General features: G+C 36.8%; 1 protein-coding gene across 3 annotated transcripts in view; it reads right to left on the bottom strand.

Annotated features, from left to right (window-relative positions):
* The window catches only part of ARHGAP18 (Rho GTPase activating protein 18), a 94,331-nt gene that overhangs the window by 6,544 nt on the left and 63,678 nt on the right, over positions 1–24,109 (bottom strand). For all 3 annotated transcript variants that reach the window (XM_064649523.1, XM_064649521.1, XM_064649522.1), the window contains exons 5-12: positions 20,977–21,146; positions 18,620–18,785; positions 15,836–15,927; positions 13,333–13,410; positions 10,367–10,526; positions 7,617–7,699; positions 6,232–6,438; positions 5,315–5,461 (exon numbers count right to left, since the gene is read on the bottom strand). In XM_064649523.1, coding sequence (XP_064505593.1) covers positions 5,315–5,461; positions 6,232–6,438; positions 7,617–7,699; positions 10,367–10,526; positions 13,333–13,410; positions 15,836–15,927; positions 18,620–18,785; positions 20,977–21,146 — 1,103 coding nt within the window. The remainder of the gene's footprint in view (positions 1–5,314; positions 5,462–6,231; positions 6,439–7,616; positions 7,700–10,366; positions 10,527–13,332; positions 13,411–15,835; positions 15,928–18,619; positions 18,786–20,976; positions 21,147–24,109) is intronic.

Here is a 24,109-nt window from a genome sequence, read left to right as displayed (position 1 = left end):
AAGACATTATGAATAACAGTAACAATTATGCTATATTAAGAACACACTCTGGTATGATAAGAAGCATGTGAGATTGATATGGAAAAGTCTTGCTGTAGGCATGAAAGCAGGCAATGGCCCTGCACCAACCCTCTGCTAAAACTTCCAGAAGAAACCTCTCCAGTTTCATTTAACCTGAACTTCATGCCAAAAAAAAAAAAAATCACAAAGTACTCATGGGTCAGTATACTTTAAGTGATTCCTCTTTCCTCTTTGTAAATTTCATTTTTTTAAAAAACAGATATTCACTACTGCAGTTTCTTCTCCCTGTTTTTTTTTTCTCTAGAATATATTCAGCTAGCCAACCTGCAAGTCTGACTATATAATGGATTTGTATTTTATTTCAATCCACAAGTCCTGGATGATTAATATCAATCATATTAGCTACAGAGAAGGAGGGCTCCAAAGAACAGTTTTCTGTTCAAGTTGCAGGTACATGACACTTGAAGTTACAAAAGGCATAATTTATTTGTGAATAAGGTCCTAATTTCTGTTCCTGGAAATCTCAAGGTATTTTTTCTATTCATATTACATTATCATTTCCCAAATGTACTCATTTTGATAGGAAAAGAAAGTAAGAGTCTTAGTACTCAAGGTTGATTATGAGAGTTCATTCTCTTCTCCCCCCCAACTTCCATTTACTCAATTGCAAAGCTGAACATTTCTTCTTCCATAATCAGTGAACAAGTCTGGGCACCTGTGAATCTAGAATAGCTTCTCTGAAGCCATCAGTGTTAAATGAATATAGAACAAGCATAAACGTGAGCAGAATCAGGAGGACAGCTTCCTGAGAAAGCTGAAGGCTCATTACTACACAAATGAGGAGTTATGGTAAGTAATTTTAACCAAACAATCCTTCTATATCTAGTCTTATTATCTATTGATTTTAAAATATTAGACATAATACCTATTTCTGTCTAAAGCATTAAAAGAAACGTCATATTGAGAATTTGCTATGTAGTAATCATGGAATCAAAGGTTCATAAGATTGCAAGAGATCTCCAAGAGATCTCCCCGAGATTTATCCCTAAATTTGTCAAATCCGTTCTTTAGGGCCTTCACTGATGGAAAAAGTGTCTCTAGTCATCTGCTAGGAAGCTAACTTTCACTTAAAATTTTTTTGCCTCTTTCCAAACTTCTGAGATCTTGGCAAAATGAAATTTTTATGGCTGAACAGACATCACAGACATCCCCAGCTGGTCTTTCACCAAATTCAGCATAGTAAATTTAAATTAGCTTTCATTTTTTATAAAGATCTTTAACATTTTGTCTCAGTTGATTTTAATGGGGTTTTTCCAACTTTCAGCTGGATAACTTCTTTTTTTAATATATTCAGCAGGCATATTATAAATTATTTAAAAAATAACCTGCTTTGAGTATATGAGAGAAAGACTAAAAAGTGTCCACAGAGCTCTAACATTATGATCACAGATCAAACAGAATAATTACTTCGTTTATGCAGATAAAATCATTATTAGCTCAGCTAATGAATGCATTTTGCCACTTTCACCACCTTCATTTACAGAAGAAATCATGCCAAACCAGAGAGAGAACAGAACCAGATCATCCCCTACCCCATTCACTGTGCTAGTTGGCGGTAAAAAAAATGTGGCCTAAAACATCTAGGAACAGAATCACAGAAGGGCCTATTCTCTGCACAGCACAGCTCAAAACATCCAAGTTAGGGGCTCCACATCACAATATAGAAGCCATTAGATGATTGACAATACACTATAGAGTGGTCACCCACACTCGCAAGTTCCCTCTGCTGCCCCACAGGCTCTTTCAGGACGAGATTTAAAACACTGCAGCCTCTGGCTGAATTAGAAAACCTCTTAAGAAAAAACATGAAGAAGATACATACTTAATTGATGGAAAATACTGGCCTACAATGCTTAGTCTGCAGCAGGCAGAGCAGTCACCTGGGAGGCACTCATCTTCTTTCAAACCCCTTCTTGTCAGAGGGACTTGAATCTATACATCACAAAAGAACAGCAGCTCCCTGGCTATAGGATCTGGGGTAGGTCTCCTCCAGATTCTCCTATTCCATTTGGCATGACACACTTAAATATTTATCAGGCTAGATGAAGAGAGAAATTAAGTGACTATGCAGTGTTTTTAGTAATGATGGAATATTATATATAATTAAATGTGCAAATTATACCAAGCAGGAATGGGACATGAGCATTATGAAGAACAAAACTGATTTTAAAAAGGATCTTGCTACATGGGAAGCAAAGTCTGAAAAATATGCAAAACAGTTGTTCTCTTTGAGTTGCAAAATGTTGCACCTATTTTGGGACAAAAAACTGCAAAACTATACAAAGAGAAATGATTTAGCAGGTAGCAATTTTTTTTAGTAAATAATTTGGCACTGCAGTGAGCAACAAATTTAGCAAGAGTCAGAAACGTTATTCTGTGTAAATTCAAACAGGTTATACAAACTTGTTTGTATAGAAGGGCTACAGGACACAATGGTTTTACTAACCTGTAGCAGCTAAGTACTAGAATTGCATTGTGCTATTAACATGACTGCTCCTTTCTTTGGAACATACAGAGGAATACAATGACAGATGTTATAAATCAGGGTAAAGCTAGTGGGTAAATTTCCAGTCCTGAGGGCATCTTTTTTTGAGCATTATGCAGCCCAACAACACCAGAAAAAATCCCCAACACTGACTTGGAGCCATAGGTATGCATAGGTATCTCAAAATGCAATTAACCCTCAGAAGCCCTCTAATATTAACCACTTTCAGCACTGTACAGAGATCTCACCTGCAGTTTGCAGTAAATGCTATTTAACCTCTGTCTTAAAGAGGGAAATGTGATTGATAGAGAGGCCTCATCAGAGATAAGATGAAATTCTATCCAAATGAGCTGCTATTAAGAATGCAGATACTGATTTATGGAGAGTATGGAAGTGACTCAAGCTCTGTCCATCTATGTTTAATCATGTGGGGTGCCACAGCAAGTGGTAGAAAACAGCAACTTTTCCTTAGCTTTTATTCAGCTGCACACAAGAAAATTAGCTTTCAAAAGCTGCAAAGTTTTCACTGGAGCAGCAATTCACCCCAAGTCTGGGTGCCTCACTTGCCATCTAATAGCAAAATGCAGTTCAGGAACTGCACAGGAAAAATCACCTCAATTTTAAATTAAAGAAGTATAAATTGAAAATTGGAGTGGGGGGGAAAAACCCCACAAATTCTCCTTAAAGAATGAATGTATAAAATTGTCATTCACAATGAAGCCTTATCAATTTGTTAATATGATTTTAAGAGTAATATCTTCCCAGGCACCCAAAATTACTGAATGCTTCAAATAAGCATGAAGGATTTTTGAAAAATTGTACCATTTAATTTTGAACCAAAGCCCCGCAGAATTCTACAGCTTGAAGAAAATTATTGAATAGTAACTTTACATTTATATTTGAGCAAGAATGTATTACACGAGGCTTAAGTTCTAACTCTCCAGTGGATTGAAAAGGCATAATTTACTCTAAAAGACCTCAGCACTAACTCCCCAGTGGATTAAAAAGGCATATCTTAGTCTAGAAGACCAACAGCGCTGAATTACAAAAAAATCCAATATCTGAACTTGCAACAGCATTTGCCTACTTCAGTGCATTTGCTGTTATTTCTACAGTGAACACAGGATGGCAGCATTAAGTGTCATCTCATCATAACTCACCTGAACTGAATTCAAAGAATTCTCTTCTTATTAGACTGAGAAAAACAAATACCAGTGTTTAATGAGCTTTACGTAAGTCTTCATTCTGCGTACAGATTCCTTCATATAGACAGATACAAAAGTAAGGCAAAGTGATGCCTGGAGAATTAATTAATGTTGGACATTAGGATATGTGTCAAATATTGCATACAAAATGAGGTCGGAACACTGAACTGTAAGTCTCCAGCAAATTCTGGATATAGTTGTTCAAAGAATCTACCTATTTACACATTCAAAAAAAAAAAAAAGGTAGCATACCAGATTTGAGAGATAATATAGCATATTCATTTCCATTCTTTTTTTCTTTTTTGGCTTAAAAGCTTAAAAAAATGCCTTTATGAGCATATGACAACTCTTTTTTTGTAACAGTCTGTCATACACGCACTTGATAAGAAAGCTGTGGACTGCTCACAGCGCTGAATTTCTACCAGTGACCACAAGATGTCTCTACCTCACCAGAATCTTCACTGTGACTCCAACCCTCAAGGGGGTATTTTCATATCACCCAAATCTGATACATGTTCATTATGTTATCAGGATACACGTACTTTGTGTTACCTGTCTGTGTATTTAAACTAACTTTGGAATAATGTATAGGCTAATAAGTTTCAAAAACCTGTAAATACTAACCCCAGGCTAATAAGTTTCAAAAAACTGTAAATACTAACCCCATTGAAATCATAAATAATTTCAATATACATGATATGTATTTTTTAAGCTTTTGAAGTCAGTGGGAACAGTCCCACTAAAATCTTTCTGAACCACAGCAGAAATTAACACTACAATGTCACAGGATTTTTTTTTATTTTAAAGAATATGTGAAGTGTGTTGTGCTAAAACTTATGCCTTGAGATCACTGATGGGTCTGGCAGAAGTTAATTACCTAATGGAGAGATTCTGAACTGTAGATCATATACACTGGGGTAAGTTGGCAGTAGACACTTGGACAATAGCTGCATAAGAGGCAGTTAATCAGCTTTTTACATTTGTTTCATCCTTTGGGGTTTCTTAGGTTGGGCAAGTTGTGTGTGCTCTAGCTAAAGATTGAGACAAAGAGTTCAGTGGTTGGGGAACTTCTGTAGATGGAAGGATAATTAAAAGTTAGATTTGTTTCCAAATACTATTAAATATAATATAGTGAAATCTAGATATTTAGTTTTTAAGTAAACACATGATCTGCTGTGACTTTATTGGACAGCACGGAACCTAAACATGTATAGAGTAATACTAAGTCTTGTCACAACATTTAACTTCCTCTGCAGATACAGAACTAATGTATTTTTCTTTCAGATGCTCAAATTGAAACAACCTGTGAGATACAATTTTTCAGAATAGAAATATTTTGAAAAATCTGAGAAAACAAACAAAAAACCAGTACAGTCCTCTAAATGTGTCATGCTGGTAACCCACAAACCATGCAAGCCACATTAACTTGCTATCTATTGAAATTCTCAGTTAAATAAATGTAGATATCCTCTCTGTCATATGCACTTTTTCACTGTGAATTATTGTCTTATTAATAAAGTATTTCAGATGCATGCTTCCTTACATCATTAGGAGTCTTCTCCTGTTTCTCATGCTTTTCCCGGTCATATGCCATCTTTTTCAGAAGTTTCTTCATAGCTTTGTCCTTTTTCTCCTTCTTCTGTCTTTCAGTGTTTTGTTTTCTCACTTGATTAACAATAAACTTAGGAATCTAGGTGAATATAGATAGTAAGTAGGAACAGCTATGTGATTTTCTTAAGTAACTAAGTTATCAATACTTTGTAAACGGACAAATTATCAGGTAGAACTCAAAAACTAGTATTTATTTCCAGTAATAATTACGGATTCAAATACTATAAAACTGTGAAATGATTTTAAAACCACTCTATTTGTGTGGAGGGTAAGAGAGGTGGAATCATACAGTGTTTTTACTTTCCTCAGCCAACAAAATTTAGTTGACACTTAGTGTGCACAACGATAATAATTATTTTTCCTCATACGCAGCAAAGGTCAAAATTGTTTCAAATTGCTAATGGACAACAAAGCTTCAACTTCTCCAGTCTATCTAAGTTAGAGCTTTGCTTGAGACCATGCTACAACTTCATGTTTTATCAAAACGTGTTTTATATAATATTAAGTTTGGCCCAAAATGCAAATGAATTAAAATACTTCCTACTAATATCTTCAAGCTCAAAAGAATTGCCCACAACACTGTATACCGGTAGACCAAATATAAATATCCCCCAGGGACTTATTTTTGAGTTCACATATAGTACATACTGTATTAAAACTGACCATCAGAGCTTAACATCAGATGTAATGATTTTGTTTTGCTCCCATAAGAGTTATCTATAAGCAAGAACCCAGCTGGATGGGGCTGATCTTTCTCTAAATCATGGATGTAATTCCATATTACTTCTTTGTTCAAACAACTTGTTTGTGAAATTCATCATTCCCCGCCCCGCCTAAAAATGTACTTACTGTCCAGAGAAGTTTTTGGTACTGAATCATAAAACGCATGACATTTGCTGTTCCAGCTGCCATAACAAACTCGCTTTGTTCAATAGTCTTTGAGCCAAACCCATGAAACGTGAAAAGGTTTGGGGCCATCACCATTGCAACATTCTTTAACGTCATTTTATTTTTGTCTCGATGATCAATTACCCTTTGGAGGAATTCAAGCAGTACCTGAAATAATAGCAGAACTTACAGCTCAGCTCTGCACATGAAAAGTGAAATGTGCAGAATTGAACATGAACGTAGAAGTGAAACATGATGTTACATATTTTTTGAAAAAGCTCTTAATTCCTAACACACATTAAAAACAATCAATAATATGAGTGTGTATATCTTTATTCACAGGACTGTAATGCAAGTTTTGTTTCCTTCAAGTAATGAAGTAAAACATTCTTGTTATTATCGTAGATAACATTTTCAAAAGCAATTCATTTGAAGCACTGCACAGTAAGATTTTTTTTCAAAACCCTTGTTGCAGAGGTGCATAAGTAGTATCCCACAGATGTTTGTGAAGACATTACTGTTGGCTTTTCTTAAATTGCCAGCTGTCATGGTTATGGAAACATGGAGTGGCTAGTTCTGTAAGGTAAACAATTTGTGAGTAAAGCATTGTGAATGACAGGCAATTTTAAATTAATTCAGTTCCAGACATTTGTAACTCAGCTCAGAAGCCCTCTTGACTGTCCTCTTTACTAACTCAAAAAGAAAGTCTTGTTTGAACAGTAAGACCTAGTAGGGGGTTTTTGCCTGTAATAGATGATCTTTTGCATCCTACACAAATCCTGCATTTGTTTTTGATTGTAGCAGTTTTAATAGTAAGCGTATTCTGAAAAAAGATTATTAGCTTTGCTACAAAAGGACAACCGCAAATTGGAAGACTTCAGATAATGTGCTATAAATAGCAACAGGAAGTAAATTTCTAGTCTATTGAGAGTAGAAACAAACAGCACAGAGAAAAGTGGGGAATAAAAATGAAGAGCTAAACCCACTTCATAAAAGCAAACTCACATCCATAGTATTCTGCTTATTTTTTGCATTTGAAATAATGACTGCTGCTGAAAAAAAAGGAACAAAATTTCTAAGAGAAAAGGTTGCTCGCTGGGAGAGTATTACTGCAATCTCCTGGAAAAATTTCAAGTCACATTCTTAAAAGTCATTTGGGAGGAATTAGGGTCCTAAGGGGTTTTTTTTCTGAAGTTCTGTGAAATATATATTAAAAAAAAAGAATCACTAGTTTCAGCATTAACTTTGAACTGAAAAAAAAAGAATGTTAAAAAAACCAGCATTCATAAGAGTGGATTCAAAAAGACAAAATATTTCTGCAGGAAAATAGTATTAACAATTCTAACCTTCAGAGTGTCTCTGTTTGCTTCAGGTAGAAGGAGAACCAAAAGATTCAAAGCTTGCAGCTGCTGTCTCCTCGTTGGAAGATCTGCCAGTGAAGCACATGAACCTCAGTATTTTGAAATTGTTCTTTGTACTTTTCAAAAAGCGTAAGTGGAAACGTCTTACAAAATGCTGAATGCATACACATGGCTAATTGTCATAGTATGAGAAAGGACTAGCAGACCCTGGTTTTCTGATACTCATTTCCAAATGTTCTTTTAGGATTCAGTTGCTGTATGACTCAGCAGTCTTCTGGCAATATGTTCTAGATGCCTTGTGATTCTTTATTTTGCAATGTTACAAGAAGAAATAGTCAGCTAACGGTTCCTCCCTTTTTGAGCCTGTGCCCCAACATATGAAAAGGTATATTCAAAACTGCTTTCACAGTTTCTCTGATTGCCTTCACAGTTGCATGGTCTCCCAAGTCACAGAATGAATACTGCATGTTACGGAATAAGGCAACATAAGCAGCAGCAGCTGCAATGGCAGTGGGGATAAAGCCAAGAGCAGAGAAACTTAACACTTATCTACAGCAGTAAATGCTGTACCACATGATGCAAGCTATAATTAAAGAAAGCTAACGTTAGTTCTGCCTTTTACCAATTGCTCAGTGGCGCGTCATTCACCTAAGATGCACAATGAGTGCATCCCTACACACCTCCACCTCCTAGAAGAGCTCCTACATTACGGCAGTGTTGAGCAGCAGGAAGCCCTAACTCTCCCATATTTGCCACTTGTGATAAACTTCCTCCTGTCATGCTTTAGAGGACATGCTCTGGCAAGTCTTCTCAGCAGACTCCTAATGAATCAGGCCATACATAAAACAAGTGAAGAAAGAGGTACCTGCATTTGACATAGTTTTATCACACTATTTCAAAATTCAACAGCGCTATTCTCATGCTTCCTGCTGGGATTCCAACTGAATTGCTATTTGAAATACATTTCACCCAAATCAGTTTGGGAGACACCACAAAAATAATAAAGGTCATTGAGGAAATTAAAAAACCAAACCACTACTGACTACTTTATACCATGATAAAAATTAAGGAATTGAATAAATGAGTGGCAAATGGTATAGTCATTTAAAATATAAAGTAGTGAGAACAGTGTATCTACCTGCTTTAGAAAGACGTACATTAAAAGTAAGGCTTAAATTCATTTTCAAAACACTGTATGTCACAGTGTTCCAAAAGCAATGAGAATCAACATTTTCCTAGGAAAGCAAGCAAAACTACAATTGCAAAACATTAAAATTCATTACTTAAATTGGGGGTTTCTGTCTGCTCACCTTAATAACAATTGAATTTTAGCTGCTTACATTACTTAAATTAATCAATTAAATTGTTTAAATTATGTCATTTAAATATTTCATTCTAACAACACTACTTAGTCACAGTATCATGAAAAACACCGATTACTGTCACAAAGATGATGTCTTCTTTCTCTTCCACCTAATCTTATTACATGTAACCAACAAGACAGGCAGACAACTTAAACAATGGGAGGCTATGAAGTACTGTGTCTGTTTTGAATCAAATCCTTTGGTTCAACGTAGAAAGTGGTTTGGATCCTGGCACCTGAGTATTTCTGGGTAAACAAAACCACATAAGCCTTCAGACAGCTGAGGAGCGAGAAGCAGAAACCCTCTTGGCTCCAATCACTACCCAGTAAATGGAACAGTCTTCTGGAGTCATTTGCTGCCAGCATCATCTGAAAGCATTCTGGTCAGTTTTAACTTGCCACTCAGTACTGCAGAATCAACAATACATGTAACAGGACAAAGCACCGGCCCCCTACTCCCACCAACCTAAAGGCATTGAAAGGCAGCTCACAAACAGGAGACTGACATAGCCCACAGTTTTTAAAAATTTTCATCTGTCTGCCTGTCCATGGGAATTCCCTGACCCTGAGATTAGCTCAGTTGGTTAGAGCATGGTGCTAATAATGCCAAGGTCATGGGTTTGGGCCATTCGCCTAAGAGTTGGACTTCATGATCCTTGTGGGTCCCTTCCAACTCAGAATATTCTGTGATTCTGTGAAAGTGTCTCTTAGGAATGAGCCATTGCTCTGACTGGAGGGAAGTGAAACAGAACTTGCATGCCTGTGTTGACCAGGAAGTTAACGCATGTGGGTTCTGACTCCTGATTCATTATCACCAAGCCAGTCTCTTTCAATTACAGCTGATATGTTTGCTGTCTTTGTGACCAGTTGGCAAGGAGGACATTTACACTGGAACTTGCTGACCTCATGGGACCATGGATGATCAGCAGTTCTGACTATTCTGCTTTAACTTCTCCCATTGTAAACAGATAAAAGACTGTAAACAGTATAAATTATAATTTGTTACATTTTCTGCAGAACTACTTATCTTTGCTGTGGTTTTCTTTTGAAGCAAACACTATTTATAAACTGATACTGTCATACACAATTTCCTTACAACCCTTCTACACCTCCTAACGACTATCAGAAACATCAGAAAGTGGCAATGTGTTTTCATTTTCTGTGTTAATTACTAAAATAGCCATTACATGAAAAATGTTATTTGTACATTAGTAAAAATATGGCCAGTCTTTTCTCAGGAAAACTCACATTGTTGTTATTCAATTTGTTTCTCAGTTTTACATATTATTAGTCAAAATACTGCTACAGCATAGAGGTACTTATTTGCACAGGTATCAGTTCTTTCAGCTGAGACAGAAAGGACACTACTCACTCTGTACATCTTGGAAAGCTTTGAGATATTCTACAGTGAGAAGTGGCTGAGGCAGTTCACGGATGAAGAGTTTTAAGAGACTTGCTGCATCATGCTGCTTTACATTTTCCCAGTTGAAAGTCCCTTCATAAAATTTTGCTTCCAGTTCTTGGCAAAGAGTCTGAAAGGCAGTAGATACAGAGAGCACCAGTAACACTCGGCTGCTGGTAGTCACGCATCACACATGCAGCAATGCTTTCCATACTTTGAAACAGGGGGGAAAAAGGACATCTGACATATCACTTAACTCCAGCTGCCACTGATCTTTTGCTACGAAAAGATAAATTGGGGATTAGAAGTACTGCAAGCAAACATGTAGTAATAGGCAGCAGTCAAATCATATAGGAAGAATCTCAAGGGCCTGCCTCAGGGCCGTATGGAATATACAATAAGAAACAGATAACACACTCAAGCACGTAGGAGTCATGATTTCCTCTCCCCTCAAATATTAGGACATGTCTGATATATATAGCAATTCTGAAACTACTACCAGAAGTATTGCTGTAATGTATGCACAGACATTTTCATAGAAAAAAATACGGCAATTAGGTGTGTTGGCACACACTTTCCTATCAAAATACACGGTAAGGTGAGGCTGGTTCTCTTTTTAAAACATAGGGAAAAGATGTGACTCAATAGCCGGGGGTCTTGCCATCTATAGGGAACTCCATGTTGCTGGGCATATACAGCTTTGCCTAGCACTGCACATGTCAAATGTGCCCTCTATGGAAGGGGGCTGTACTGCAAATCATGAGGTTATGCAGCAGAATAAACAGTACTGAAAGTCTCAGTGGTACATCCTAACGGTTGGGAAAGGGTGAAATATTGTTGGCAGCAGACATTACCATATACCTGCCCTGCTCCCATGGCAGTGCTACAACTGGGCTTTCTGAGATGTACAAATGGGAACACGTTGCAAAGACCAAGTCCTCCTTCGTCTATTGCTAGGCATTAGTCCAGGCCTCACATCCACTTCATTTATTTCCTAGACTGGCAGAGTGGAAAGTAGCCAGTGGCCCTGAGGCCCCTCTCACAAGTCACTCCCTTCTTCTAGACTCTGGACAGAAAAGGAGGACAGAGACGTTGGCTTGTTTTGCAAAGTATGTGCTATGTAAAAATATGGCCATAATTATTAATCTGGAAAAGAAGGGCACACTGGAGACATGATACCAGATACATTTTTAAGATACCATTCTTATTAAATTTAACTTTGTCAAAATGGAAAAAAGATCTATTTCCAAAGAAAATGTGGACACTTAGATTGATATTAAAAGTTGGATGTTCTCAAGTGTCCTTAAGAGAGATCTGTCTTCACTGACTATGCTGGGGGTTCAAAGGTGCAATGATTGTAACTCAGACGTCTAAAGTCAAGTGGGTATGATTTCCTGATCATCAAAAAAAGCAAGCTTTAGAAATAGAGATGAAAATTCTCCCCCGAGGCTCATCAGCTCCTCCATCCACATTCAGACCAAATCACTGCAGCAAATGCAGTATTAAACATACAGATAAAATGAACTGTTTCATATGAGAGGCAAGAGTGGAAATTTCAATTGTGTCCCAGTGATCCAATGCCTGGATTTTAAAGTAAATGTATTCAGCTATGGGTATAACCAATGCATCTTTTAATAATAACTCTAAAATCTATAGAACATGATAGTAAAATATTTTTTCTGTGTCTTTGTATAAAACTACATAATGAGGAAAATACTTTCTTTTTCCAGTTTAAGAAAGCAAAGAAAAAATCAGTCTTTATTTATCTTATAATTTTTTATTTGCATAAGTAAAAGAACTTAACATATTTACTAACAAAACAATTGCTTGATTTAAAGAAGCAATTAAAAAAATTAATGAAAGCCAAATAGTGAATGATCCCCTCACTGGGAAATCATATTTAGTTAATAAAATCAAAGAATAAACAAATAAACAATTAAATCAAGAAAATCACTCGGAAATCATTCCAGTTTGTGGAACTGATTAGAAGTGGAAAATAAAGAAGAGAGGAAAACTGAAAAAAAATAGTATCTTAGTTACTGGTAAATAAAGAAAACCAATTTCCATAACATTCCCTTCTTTTAGTTGTTTCTAATGAACCGGCTGCTAGACCAAGTTCTACACAACAGAGGCTGGCAGACATCTTTGGACAGCTGAATCCACTTAAATGGCCCTTTCTGTTTAGAATTTAAGGCCAGTTCAGACCATCTTTTTAACACATTGACTCTTGGCAAGAATCATACTGCGTACTTAGTTTCCTGCGTTAAGGCAAATACTGGGGAAGAGTCTGCATGTAATTGGCACTCACTCTGCAAGTGTCCCTGTGCACAGACGTGCCTAACACTTAGTGCCATGGTCTAGAAACCACGGCGGTAGCGGATCAAGGGTTGGACTTGATGATCTCAGAGGCCCCTTCCAATCCAGCTGATTCTACGATTCTATGATTGCACTTGGTGAGCCGAGTAGTTATATTGCTGTTCATAAAAACAAATGTGAGAGCTCTTCAGTGCGTGCTGCCTGCCTTGCCCTATAACATAGGTTAAGTCTAGCTACTAAAATAGGCTCAAAATGCCAGAGAAAAGCTTCCTCCTGGGGTAGAAAGACTGTGTAGGAACTGTTCATATGATTAAGCTGGTTCAGGGAAAAAGCAAAGGGCTGAAAAGCTCATGCCAAGAATTAATGATATTTTGGCACAATTGAATTAAAAATGCAGCTTGAACTCTCCTTCAATTTTGGACACCAGTCTTTTACCTAAGACTACACTGGATGAAACCATCAGCTCTCTGGCTAATATAACTCAGTTTTCTTTGTAAAGAGATTTTGCTTTCTGTTTTTGAAGATTTTCATAACAATGTGAAATTAGAATATATTTGTATGACAAAATAAAATCAGAAAATACATTTTGGGGGATGTTAAGAATCTGTGCAATGTTTTACCTTTACTCTTGTTGCAACTCCTGGTATTCTAAGAAGTCCTTCTGTTTCCAGAGTTGTCTCTTCTATCTGGGCAATCAGCTGTCAAACACAAACCAAACTGCATGAACAAAGATGCCAGTTAAAAATTACTGGAAGACAGTTCTGATATATTGGAACCTTTATGCTTGTATCTCCGTAAGCATATGTGTATGCATGCATTTGTGCACACAGATGTGTAACAAGTGGAGGAACAAACAGTTTGTAAATGGATTACAGTTGTTATAAAAGAAAACTTTAATACGGTTCTTACCTTTTTTATGAGTACTACTGAAGAAGAGTTTGTCTATTTTATTAAAAGAAAACTGTATGCTTTTTACCTCCTTCAAGTGTTCTCTGAAGACAGAAGAATTTTTTTCAAAAATTACTCTACCTTCAAAATCAAATCCCAATTACTACACTTGTAAAATGTCTCCAAATCAAAACAATTAAGGTAACATTAGAGATGCAGTATTAATTTTCTCATAAATACTCTTCTTCAGGACTTTACTAGATAAGAACTAAGAACTTCTAGGCTTTAAAGAAATCTCAAATTTGCAAATTCTGATGTTCTAACAAACTCAACAGTTTGCAATCCTACACATGGCTAATTTGCAGAAATTCTGTAAAAGTACTTCAAACAGGTACCATAAATTCTTTTTCTCTAAAAGATATTCCTAGAAGCATTCACTGAAGGAGGGATTTAAGAGTGTACAAAAGAAATCTGTAAATGTCAAAAGCTGATGACATCATTTTAGCACAAATAGTTCTCACGATGTTTAACTAGGGCAGTGCCTTTGTTACATGCCTTCCTGTGCCAGCTCTTGAATATGAAAAATTATGCAACACAGTTGTGCTTTCTCCCGTTACAGAAATTAAAGGAGGTTTACCTACCACCGTATTTATGTAACAGATAAATGCCATAAAAAAGATCAGACAGAAAAAACTACAAAGTTCGAAAACAGCACTAGTAGTGTCACACTGGTGTATTTTCCAGGGTTAAAAAAAAAGTGCTAACTGGCCCTATCCAACTCTCACTGTATCTGGCTTGCACCAGATCAGTGGCTGCCACTCTCATGTGTTGACCATGAAGATGCTTTGGGCGTTTTGTGATTTGCCACCATTACAATGTCTGGGGGAGGCAAGATCTGGTGGCATTACTGGTGACCACAACTCCTTCACACACAGTGACAAGCCTCCCCTTGGCCAAGAGGTGGCTGCTGGCAACCACCAGCCTCCTGCCTATGGGAAATCCCCTCTTCACCTCTATCAGGGCTGCTTTGCATGGCTTCATTAGCAGGCCAGAGACTTGAATTACTGTCAGCAGAAACTTCTGACAGAGATACACAGATTGCTATTACCCTCAGATTTTCCAGTCAGAAACCCCCTAGGTTAAATTACGTCATTATTTTTAACTGAAATTCCTCAATTAAATAAAAATTCAGTGTGTTTTTGTTTTTAATTAAGCAGCACTCCTATTAGCTTGCTTTGTTTCATTTTAGTGATAAACAAGGTACATTTAAAAAGCAGAATGCACAAAAATGTTCTTTCTTGCACTTTATATAAATCCCCCATTCTTGAAAGTATGTGCTGTATAGAACAGGCAGAAGAAATGGGAAACTTTTTTATTTTCATATTCTCATTTAAAGTAAAACTGTATTCCAAATGATACCTGCAGCTTGCAAAACAAATCACATCTATAAGTGATTAATGTTTATGTAGAATTTTCTTCCTGCAGAACTATGCTTATGACAGTGCGAGGATAGCACCGTGATCAATCACTTTTTTCAATTTGATTTCTTATTTTCTAGATAGCCTCTTTTCCAGAAATGTATTTTTATGATCCCAAGGAAGTAATTTCTGGCATGAATGACACAGCAGTAGTTTTCAGAGAATGATGCAAAACTACTTTGAATTTTCTGTTTCTCAAAAAATAACAAGTACATCCACAAACATACTGAAACACTGATGAGTTTCTGTCAGTGTTAGGACAGGTCCACACACTGTGGTCTCTTTTCTTCTCACGAAATGAGACTTGCTGTGCATGGGCAGTAAATCCAGGGTCTCCATTATCTTTCCCTTTATCTTCCCCATTACTACGAGGTGATACGGGCCAAAGCATACCCCCATGTACTAAGGCAACAAGTCTTCTGGAAAAGGACTGCTGTCACCACCAGAGGCACTTATCCAGCATGATTCCCACTCCCATAACATCCGTCTTGTGGTCCAAATAATTTCTGAAAGGAGAAAACCACTTCCTAGAAATATAGGTTCAGCCTCGGGGACTGAGAATTTCTACAGAATTTCAAGTATTTCCTCTGGGAAACAAAAAAAAAAAAAAAGAAGGAGGCAGCCTTACTGATGATGGAAGTTACACCACCTTTATGAAATGGAATTTGGCTGAAGCAGGTTCCTACACTGATTTTTAGTTTTCACAGGCTTATTAGTAAACTTGACTAAATAAGTTGACTTGTTCATGCCTATTTACCTTTTGAAAAATCAGTGGGATCTTGGTTCCTGGAACCTTCTTCTGATCCTGTTCCAGTAAAATTGACAGTGGGACACCAAACAAGCCAGAGTCTGAAGAATAAAGCAAAAGAAATGGAGATATTATCCACATCTGTTCCAGTACAAGTGATAATGGCACAAACCCATATTTCTGAAGCAATAAGTCTATTCAGTACATGCAGAGCTATTGACCTTTTGTTCAAAGTGTTTTAATGTCTTTGTCAATCAAGTTATTACACAAAGAATTCTGGCTAAAAGGATTCATTCATCTCTTTCTCAGGAGTCTTCTGTTTTGACTTCAAATTGCCATCCACACATTCTGCAGCACAGTGAAACAAACTGCATAAATGAACCATCTGCGTTGTTCTGGTTTGTAGAATGGGTGTGATGATGACCCTGCAATGCAGATCTTCATTACTCAATGCAAGTTATTATAGTTAAGATGCAAATGGAAAGAGTAAAACATCCAGAACTTGGCTACTAAAATGAGACAAATATAATTATCACTCAGAGTTACTCTGAGCACTTCGCTCTATGATAGTTTTGAAATAGGAGCTTTTCAACTTCCATGTTCTTGAATTATACAACACTGGCAGAAGAGCAAGATAACCAATTCACCAAAAGTTTGTTTCATTATTTTTGTGTTTTTTTTTAAAAAAGCAAAAGTACAGTTAATTCTTGGTTAGAAAATAGCCTTTACAATAGTGCTAAGGCAATGCAAATTAAAATAAAAAAAAAAAGAAGAAATCTAGTGCCAGTTAATCTAGCCCTGATGCAAAACCATCCTTATTCTTCAAGTAAATGGGACTCCCATGTATTTATGACCCAGAAGTAAATGACTATTAAAAGGAGCTATACTAGTAATAACTAACCCAAAGTCTGCTGACATAGAACTTCTCTGTCAGAAGTACTGATAATTGCTGTATGTGCAATTTTTCTGAAACCGCATATAACACTACGTGTAGTTAAAAACTGCTGCTTGGTATGATGCCATGCCAATATTGAACATAGAACAGCTGCAATTACTAAAAAAAATTGTCAGCCCTTGAAGAAATGTGATATACATCAAAGAAAGATCAGTTTCAATGCCAAATCAAAAAGTTCTTGTATCTCTGTGAGTATAAAAAGTCTATCTATAAAATACAACAGACTCATACATACAGTCAATATCCATACCCCATAGCTTTATTATCTTGAAGATCTTGTCAATAATAAACGTAAAAAACAAACTACAGAAGGTCAATAGAAAGGCAGGGCTGGGAACAGCACAGCATTCCCCAAAAGAACTATATTCTCATCATCTTTTACATACTCAGCACTGAGGGGAACAGCCAATAGACCCACCACTGTATGAATCAATTGGTCCAAGAACACTTCAAGGGTGATGAGGTGACGGTCAGGTAGAGCAATAAGGCACTGAAGACAGTATATTGCAAAAGCAGATTTGCTTGGGAGAAAAAGTGACAGATCATTGTCTATTTCCTACACATTTCCATGAGTCTAGCCCACCTTTTTTAACTTTTAAAAAAGTTTTTAATCAATTCAACATTACATGAATACAATAAATTCTGTATGAAGAAGCTGTTAAAATCAAGACCCAAAACACATGAGAAGAAAGCGTTTTGTGTCTGATTATTAATGACACCACAAGCTGTCTTCTTCAAGAAGAAAATGCATTTAAGGGATAAAGTTCTTGTAGATGTTTTCTGTGTATGCCTTTTGCACTTAAAAAGCTATTTTCTACTATTGTAAAGTGAAGAGTGTATTCTGAAGAATCCATTGTACCTTGTATATCTCAATGCTCTCTGTTGCTTTCAATCATGTAAAGTGAGCTATTGCACTATCACATTCACAGAACTTTGACAACAGAGTTATGGCCAAAGGAGGCTTGTGATTAACTGGTAACACATTTTGAGCTCCTGTAAAGCATTTAGCAGAAGCCAAAAATACGAAAACAAAACAAAGCACTGAAAACCTCTAGCATCTTGAAATTAGTTTCCATGTTTTCTGTGTTCCCAAGAAAAGCACTGTGATTATGCATATGCTCCAATCGCTTGCAGAGCAAAATGAGATGTGTTGCAGCTGTTGCTGATGCAATGTTGCATCCTCTGCTACAGATTAAATCTTCCACTTAATATGATGCCATTCTGCATAAAAGCTGCATTATAGCCTAATACTGGTTGGGAAAGGCCTACATGACACAGGAAAGTTTGCCAGACAGAACAAGAAAGTAGGTGACAAAGGCTCCCACCATCTCCCACTAAGGGCAATGAAAGCAAAAGTCAGGCAGACTCACAGAATGACAGAATTATTTGGATTGGAAAAGACATTTAAGACCACTAAGTTCAACCGTGAAAGTAGTCCAATATCTACCTTTAGGAAAGTTGGAAAAGAATACACATGAAGAGCACACTCCCAAAGAGCTCTTCAGGAATAAATCAGCACATACAAACTTCTGTGAGGCAATTCTTGCTGCAGAGCATGCTACTATGATACTTACCCTTTTCACTCCTTAGCCTATCTGCTTAGTGATTGACTTGAGTTTTAACTTTAGACAATAAACAAGGGTGCAGTAGCTGGAGAGACTATGTCAGTAAACTTGTTTAGAGTGTGCCTTGAGTTAAGATGTAAAATTAAATGCTGCTCAGGACCTATATTACATTTGTATACTAAATAAAAATTCTGTGATTCTCTGAACAAACTGCATTTGTTCTGCGGGATTAAAACAGATGCATTTTGTTCAGAACACAAAACACCAACTCACCTTTGGTTTTGATTTTTACAGCTTTTTGTTGCTTGAATTCTGTCCCAAGTATGTCATAGAGAGCAGTTAATTCAATCAGTGCTAAAGAATAGACTTTCTTCATATCCTGAGGGGCCAGGTCACCAATCTTTGTGGTACCTGTTTTGTCCTTCGGCAGTCTGAAATTCTAAAAGCAGAGATTTGCAGCAGGGTGAATAATCCAAGTCATGACAAATTACTTAGCTCAAAGGCTGTGCTTCCTTCAGGGCACAACCTTTCATCACGAAGCCTCCTGTTACTGACTAAATCACAGGAGAATCCCTCAAACAGGTTGAAAAGCAGATGATCTTAAAATGATAGGAAGATTCAGGTTCCTGGTGACTTCTGGAGGTCATCTAATTCAACTGCCTGCTCAAAGCAAGGCTAAATTCAAAGTCTGATTGGGTTGTTTGTTGTGTTGTTCAAATGAATTTTGAAAACTCCCAAAAAACCCCTGTGGGCACCTGTTTCACTGTTAAATGCTCTCATGGGGACTTTCTTTACTTTGCAAAACAAAATTTCTCCGCTAGTCACTCGTGTCCATTACCTCTTGTCCTTTTACCTGGCACCCCCAAGGAAAGTCTGGCTTTGTCGTGCCACCTACCCACTCCTCCAAATTCTGCATCTTCTTCCATTTTATAGTGGTGGAAATGTCTACCCATGAACAATCCTATGCATGTAAAATTGGAAGAGAAATCCCCCTGCACTTATGCACACAAAATAAAATATTTGGCTACCATATAAATAATAATAAAAGGGTTCTCTTCTTAGGGAAGGGGGATACTTAATTACAGCTCATTTCTGCTGCAGTCAGAGATCAGTATAAGGAATTTAGTTGAAAAGGTGAGTGAGAGGGACTTCCCAGCTCACTGAGCTTTCTAACTCCATCTCTCACCAGCAGGCTTCTAAGTAAGACTCTTGCCTGTTCCTGACATTAGCAGTACAAACGACTCAGAGCAAGAAGGCTGACAAGACTTTCTGCCATTTGGAAAGATATATTATACTCCAGAATTATTTTCTCATCCTGTACAAATCCAGCAATAGCACAGATGATTGGTGGTTATGGCACATGACTACAAGGGCAGATATCAAAATATAAACACAATTTACAAATGGCAGATATGTAGCTGTTTCCCACCCTTAGCTTTCATTGACTTGCACAAACATGTCTGTTTAAAAATAGCTGCCAATGACAAAGTGCAACCAATACCTACAAACTGTAGAATTTAATAGGTAACTCCCTTCATTTTCCTATAATTTTGCCGCTCTTTTTATCACTAAGAAATCCCATAGCCATGTCTTTGACCAATCCTTCACAAGCCTAGCTAGAAGTAGAGCTAATGTATGTATTATGCATATATACATACACACAGAAGTTAGAGTAGAGCTTTCATCTCCTTGTTCTAGGCTGCATTACAGAAACATGACTCAAACACTTTAGAATCCATTTGTAAGTATCCATTAGTGTCTGGTTTATAATGTTTAAACTAGTATACATTGGGTAATTACTACTTGAAGAACTGCACATGTCCTTATCTAAATTAAGTGTTTGAAGAACAGTGAAACATTACTTCACAAACTGTGTTTACTCAGAGGTGTTTGCATGCAATGTTAGGGAAAAAAAAAAACAAACAACAAAACAAACCAGAGGATTTTCACACCAGTCAGTAGTTTACAGGTCATAACTGCATGTTCATGAACTGCATGTTCATGAACTGTTAGGCAGGGAGAGATCCTCAAAGAGATTTCTAAGGATCAACAACAAAATCCCTTAGAGGATTTTCTTTTGTATTTGTATGGATTCATTCAGAAAGAGCCATTTTTTATTAACAGTTCAAACTAATCCTTAATTTCCTGCCATTCAATTTCCTAGACCATTCTGTTCTTCATTTTCATCTCTTGCCTACCTGCACTGGATAACTGCACAAGGTTTCCACAGTCATCCATCAACCATTTTTAATTGACAACAGAGCTTTTTATTACAGAGATAAAGGATCTCCCCTCAGATAACAGGAAAAAGGGCTGTAAACAAATGAAGTAAGGACACAGTTTATGTACAACTACCACTAAGCCACTTACTCCAGCTTAATATTACCAGTTCATCATTGCTTAGATACAGAGTGAATTTTGTTATACAAGGATATAAATAGGCACCAAAGTAGTTATTTCCATGTTATTGAGAATACTATTTCCAAAAAATTAGTTATCTTGAGAAGCTCTATCTCCACAAAGCTGAATATGGCAAAATTCTTCTAAATCTATTTCATTCACTATCAGATAAATTTCAGGCAAACAGTACCTCTAGTAAAAACAAAGAGGAAAAAATAGGAAACACCTACCGGGAGAAGTGTGTCACCCCCTCCACCCTTGCACATATTGCCTACTGAGCTGTCTTTGAGATTAGCTGCCTGTTCTGCAAATGATATCTCCAAATTGATGTCAGTGTCCGAAGATGGCATGACTTCAAGCATGCTCTTCTGCTCATCTGTTCCAAGATTGAACTTTGGACCTGAAAACACCATAAAAAAATCCTAAAAATCAACAGCAGCACCAGTGAGCACCATTCAGTACATAACAGTAAATTTTAAGTAGAAGTAAATGCTGTGTAAGGGATGGACTTTCTGTTTGCAAATTTGCTGTTTTCCGCAATTTTTATGTCAGTTGAAAATTTAGCTTCTGACAAGGGTTCAGCTTCTGTAGGTTTTCTTCAATAATTTTGCCAAGGCATGGGGTTTTCTCCTATTTATCCATTAGGAAAAGATAGAGCAATCCACTTCAAACAAACATCAGACTCCCAGAGTCTTGCAGAGCCAAAGAGCTTTGACTTCAGACGTTTCTTGCCATCAAACACTTTCCAGCCTCAAAGACTGTAACATCCCGCAACCAAATCAGCAAATATTTCTGCTCTTAAAATTTCAAAAGCAAAAGAGAATGTGTCCTCTATGACCCAAAGCATTAACATCTGGGAATAACAGGGATTACACAGATCATATATTTGTTCCGTCATTCCTGTCCTCACCTCAGACCGAGAAGTCTAGATTCTTCAAAACTGTTTGGGCATGTTTCCATGATACAGGGAAGGACTAAGTACACAACAATGGCCTTACTTCTTTTTCTTTGTTCCTTAAAGAAAATACTAGATAAACTTAGAACATTTTTCTTAAAAAAAAAAATAAAGAAGGAACAAAAGGGAGAGGCAGTTCTGCTTTTAGAAAAAGAAGTTGCCCACTTTCACAGTAAATCAACCATTGCTTTTCAGTTTGAAGTTAAAATATATCATGAAAGAAGCAATAAGAAAATTATATTGTAAATAACACTGTTTAATACAAAGCATCAAAGAAAATTTAGCCTAAGAAACATTTCCAAATTTTGCCTGTTGTGTGTGTTACTCGTTACTTGCTTTTTCCTGAGTGGCTTCTGCTCACTTTCCATAGATCCCAAATTACCTAGGGCATAGGCTAAAGATTAAGCTGATCCTGAAACTAGAGCTGTTCCTTTTGGTACAGAGATACATGAGTCCTCAGTAAGCAAACACATCCGAGGTCAAATTCATCTCTGACTCCAATCTTTGGCCTCCCTGTGTGTATCTCTATATATCATGTAAAATGTTTAATGCATCTGAACTGAATGAAAACAGTTCCCCATCCCCCCAAGACTTTTGTCATGCTAATGCAGCCTATACGTGACCTACATACTTCCTACCAGCCTAGGAGGGATCTGGTGTTAACAAACAAAAACGCAGTAGCTCCTATTTCAGTACTCTGGTCATACCAAGGTGCTGTGTAAAGCAGATGTCTTGGTAATGCTGTGCACATTTTAGAGGTCTGGAAATGCTGCTGTTGTGGGGAGTTTCCTCTTGGTTGTATAGCCTTGCTCCTATTGTTGTGCATTCCTTAACTAGGCAGCATCTGTAAGAGGAAGTAGCTTTGATGTTCTGCCAATCTGCCAACTACACGCAATATTTCACGTGAGAAATGTAAATGTGATACATAAAATGCAAATACTGTCTATGAGGATGTGGAAACCATATTTTACATGAGTTTCATACCCTTTCCTTGGTTCACAGAGCTATTTTAAGTTCACATAAAATGATGGGAATTCTTGAGAAAAAAAACAAGGAAACATCACAAGTGTCAACTTTGCTATTTCCTAGTTTTGCTAGAGAATCTAGAGTATACCCCAACGGAGCTATGCTGATAGATCTTAATTTATAATTGGAAAGGTAGAGCAATTTTTTTTGACCGACAAAGCATTTCTCTAAAATGCCAGTTCATAGATGATTATAAATAGAAAATAAAAAACTTTTTAAACATTTCACTGACACTATCACTTTGGCTATAGGTTCCTTGCTTATCATGTAAAATGAAAAGCAAAAATAAACCCTTTAATTAAAAAACACAACCACATTTCAGTCTTTTTCCCTATCAAGAAGCAAACATCACTGCTCTTTACCCTCATATGACACATGGTACACACAATTCTTTCATCCATTTTCTAGACTGTTATGCTTTGAAATTGCCCTTATACAAAGGTTTTTATCTATCATTCTTCCCTTGGAGCTAATCCTGTGTTCAGAAAGACAACTGCAGTCTCACAGTAAACTGATTTTTGCTGCTACCCTATTTAAGATAATGAATATTTGACTTTTTATCTGTTTTATTCTTTCTTTTTTATTTCTTGAGAGGTCTCAACCAACACAGTCATTTTTCTTTCGTATCTGTTGAACATACTGCTAGCTTTGCAGGCCTTTAGTGAGTGTCATGGATTGTTAAATTGATAATGTCTTTTAAGAGCTTAACACACGATTCTGAATTTTCTTTTTGTTTCCTGTAGACATACTCCGTACCTATACAAAACAAAGGCACTTAAAGCCAGTAAGTGAGCATCCTTCCAAAAAAACTCAGATATGCAGCTACAAACAAAAAATCTAAGGAGCTCATTAAACTGTTCTGTTCGAGCAGGATTAGGCAGAAAAGAATAAAAATGTAATGGTTTTGTATTATTCTATGAGTTTGCATGCACTATTTGGTCAAGAAACAAGATGTGTCAGTTTGGTAAGAAAGGAGAAGTGAACACAGGTTCACACAACTCAAATATGCTCGCTCTAAGGGCAAACAACTAACATCTTCAGTTTGGCAGAAGCACTTGGGAATGCAGCACTCAAATATCAAATTAGGAACAGAGTCATCAACTTTGGAGTATGGTCAGAAAGATTGTTTGCCAGAGCAGTTTTAAGACATCTCAATTCAAGCTTTTTTAATAATGTCTGAGATGATGTTCACATTTTTTCAGGTAAAACTAGGACTACTTCTCTGTCAAAGAGGTTTTCCATTTTAAAATAACATCTTTGGATTTGGATTTCATAAATATTTAGTACCTCTGAAATATCAGGCACTGCTTAGCTTTTGCCTTAAATTCATTCACTGTTTGTATAACACTAATTTGCTCATCATTCTGGAGGAAAGATCACAG

Source organism: Pseudopipra pipra, chromosome 3 (assembly GCF_036250125.1).
Source record: "Pseudopipra pipra isolate bDixPip1 chromosome 3, bDixPip1.hap1, whole genome shotgun sequence".
NCBI lineage: Eukaryota > Metazoa > Chordata > Aves > Passeriformes > Pipridae > Pseudopipra > Pseudopipra pipra.
This window is presented reverse-complemented; position numbering and strand designations above follow the sequence as displayed.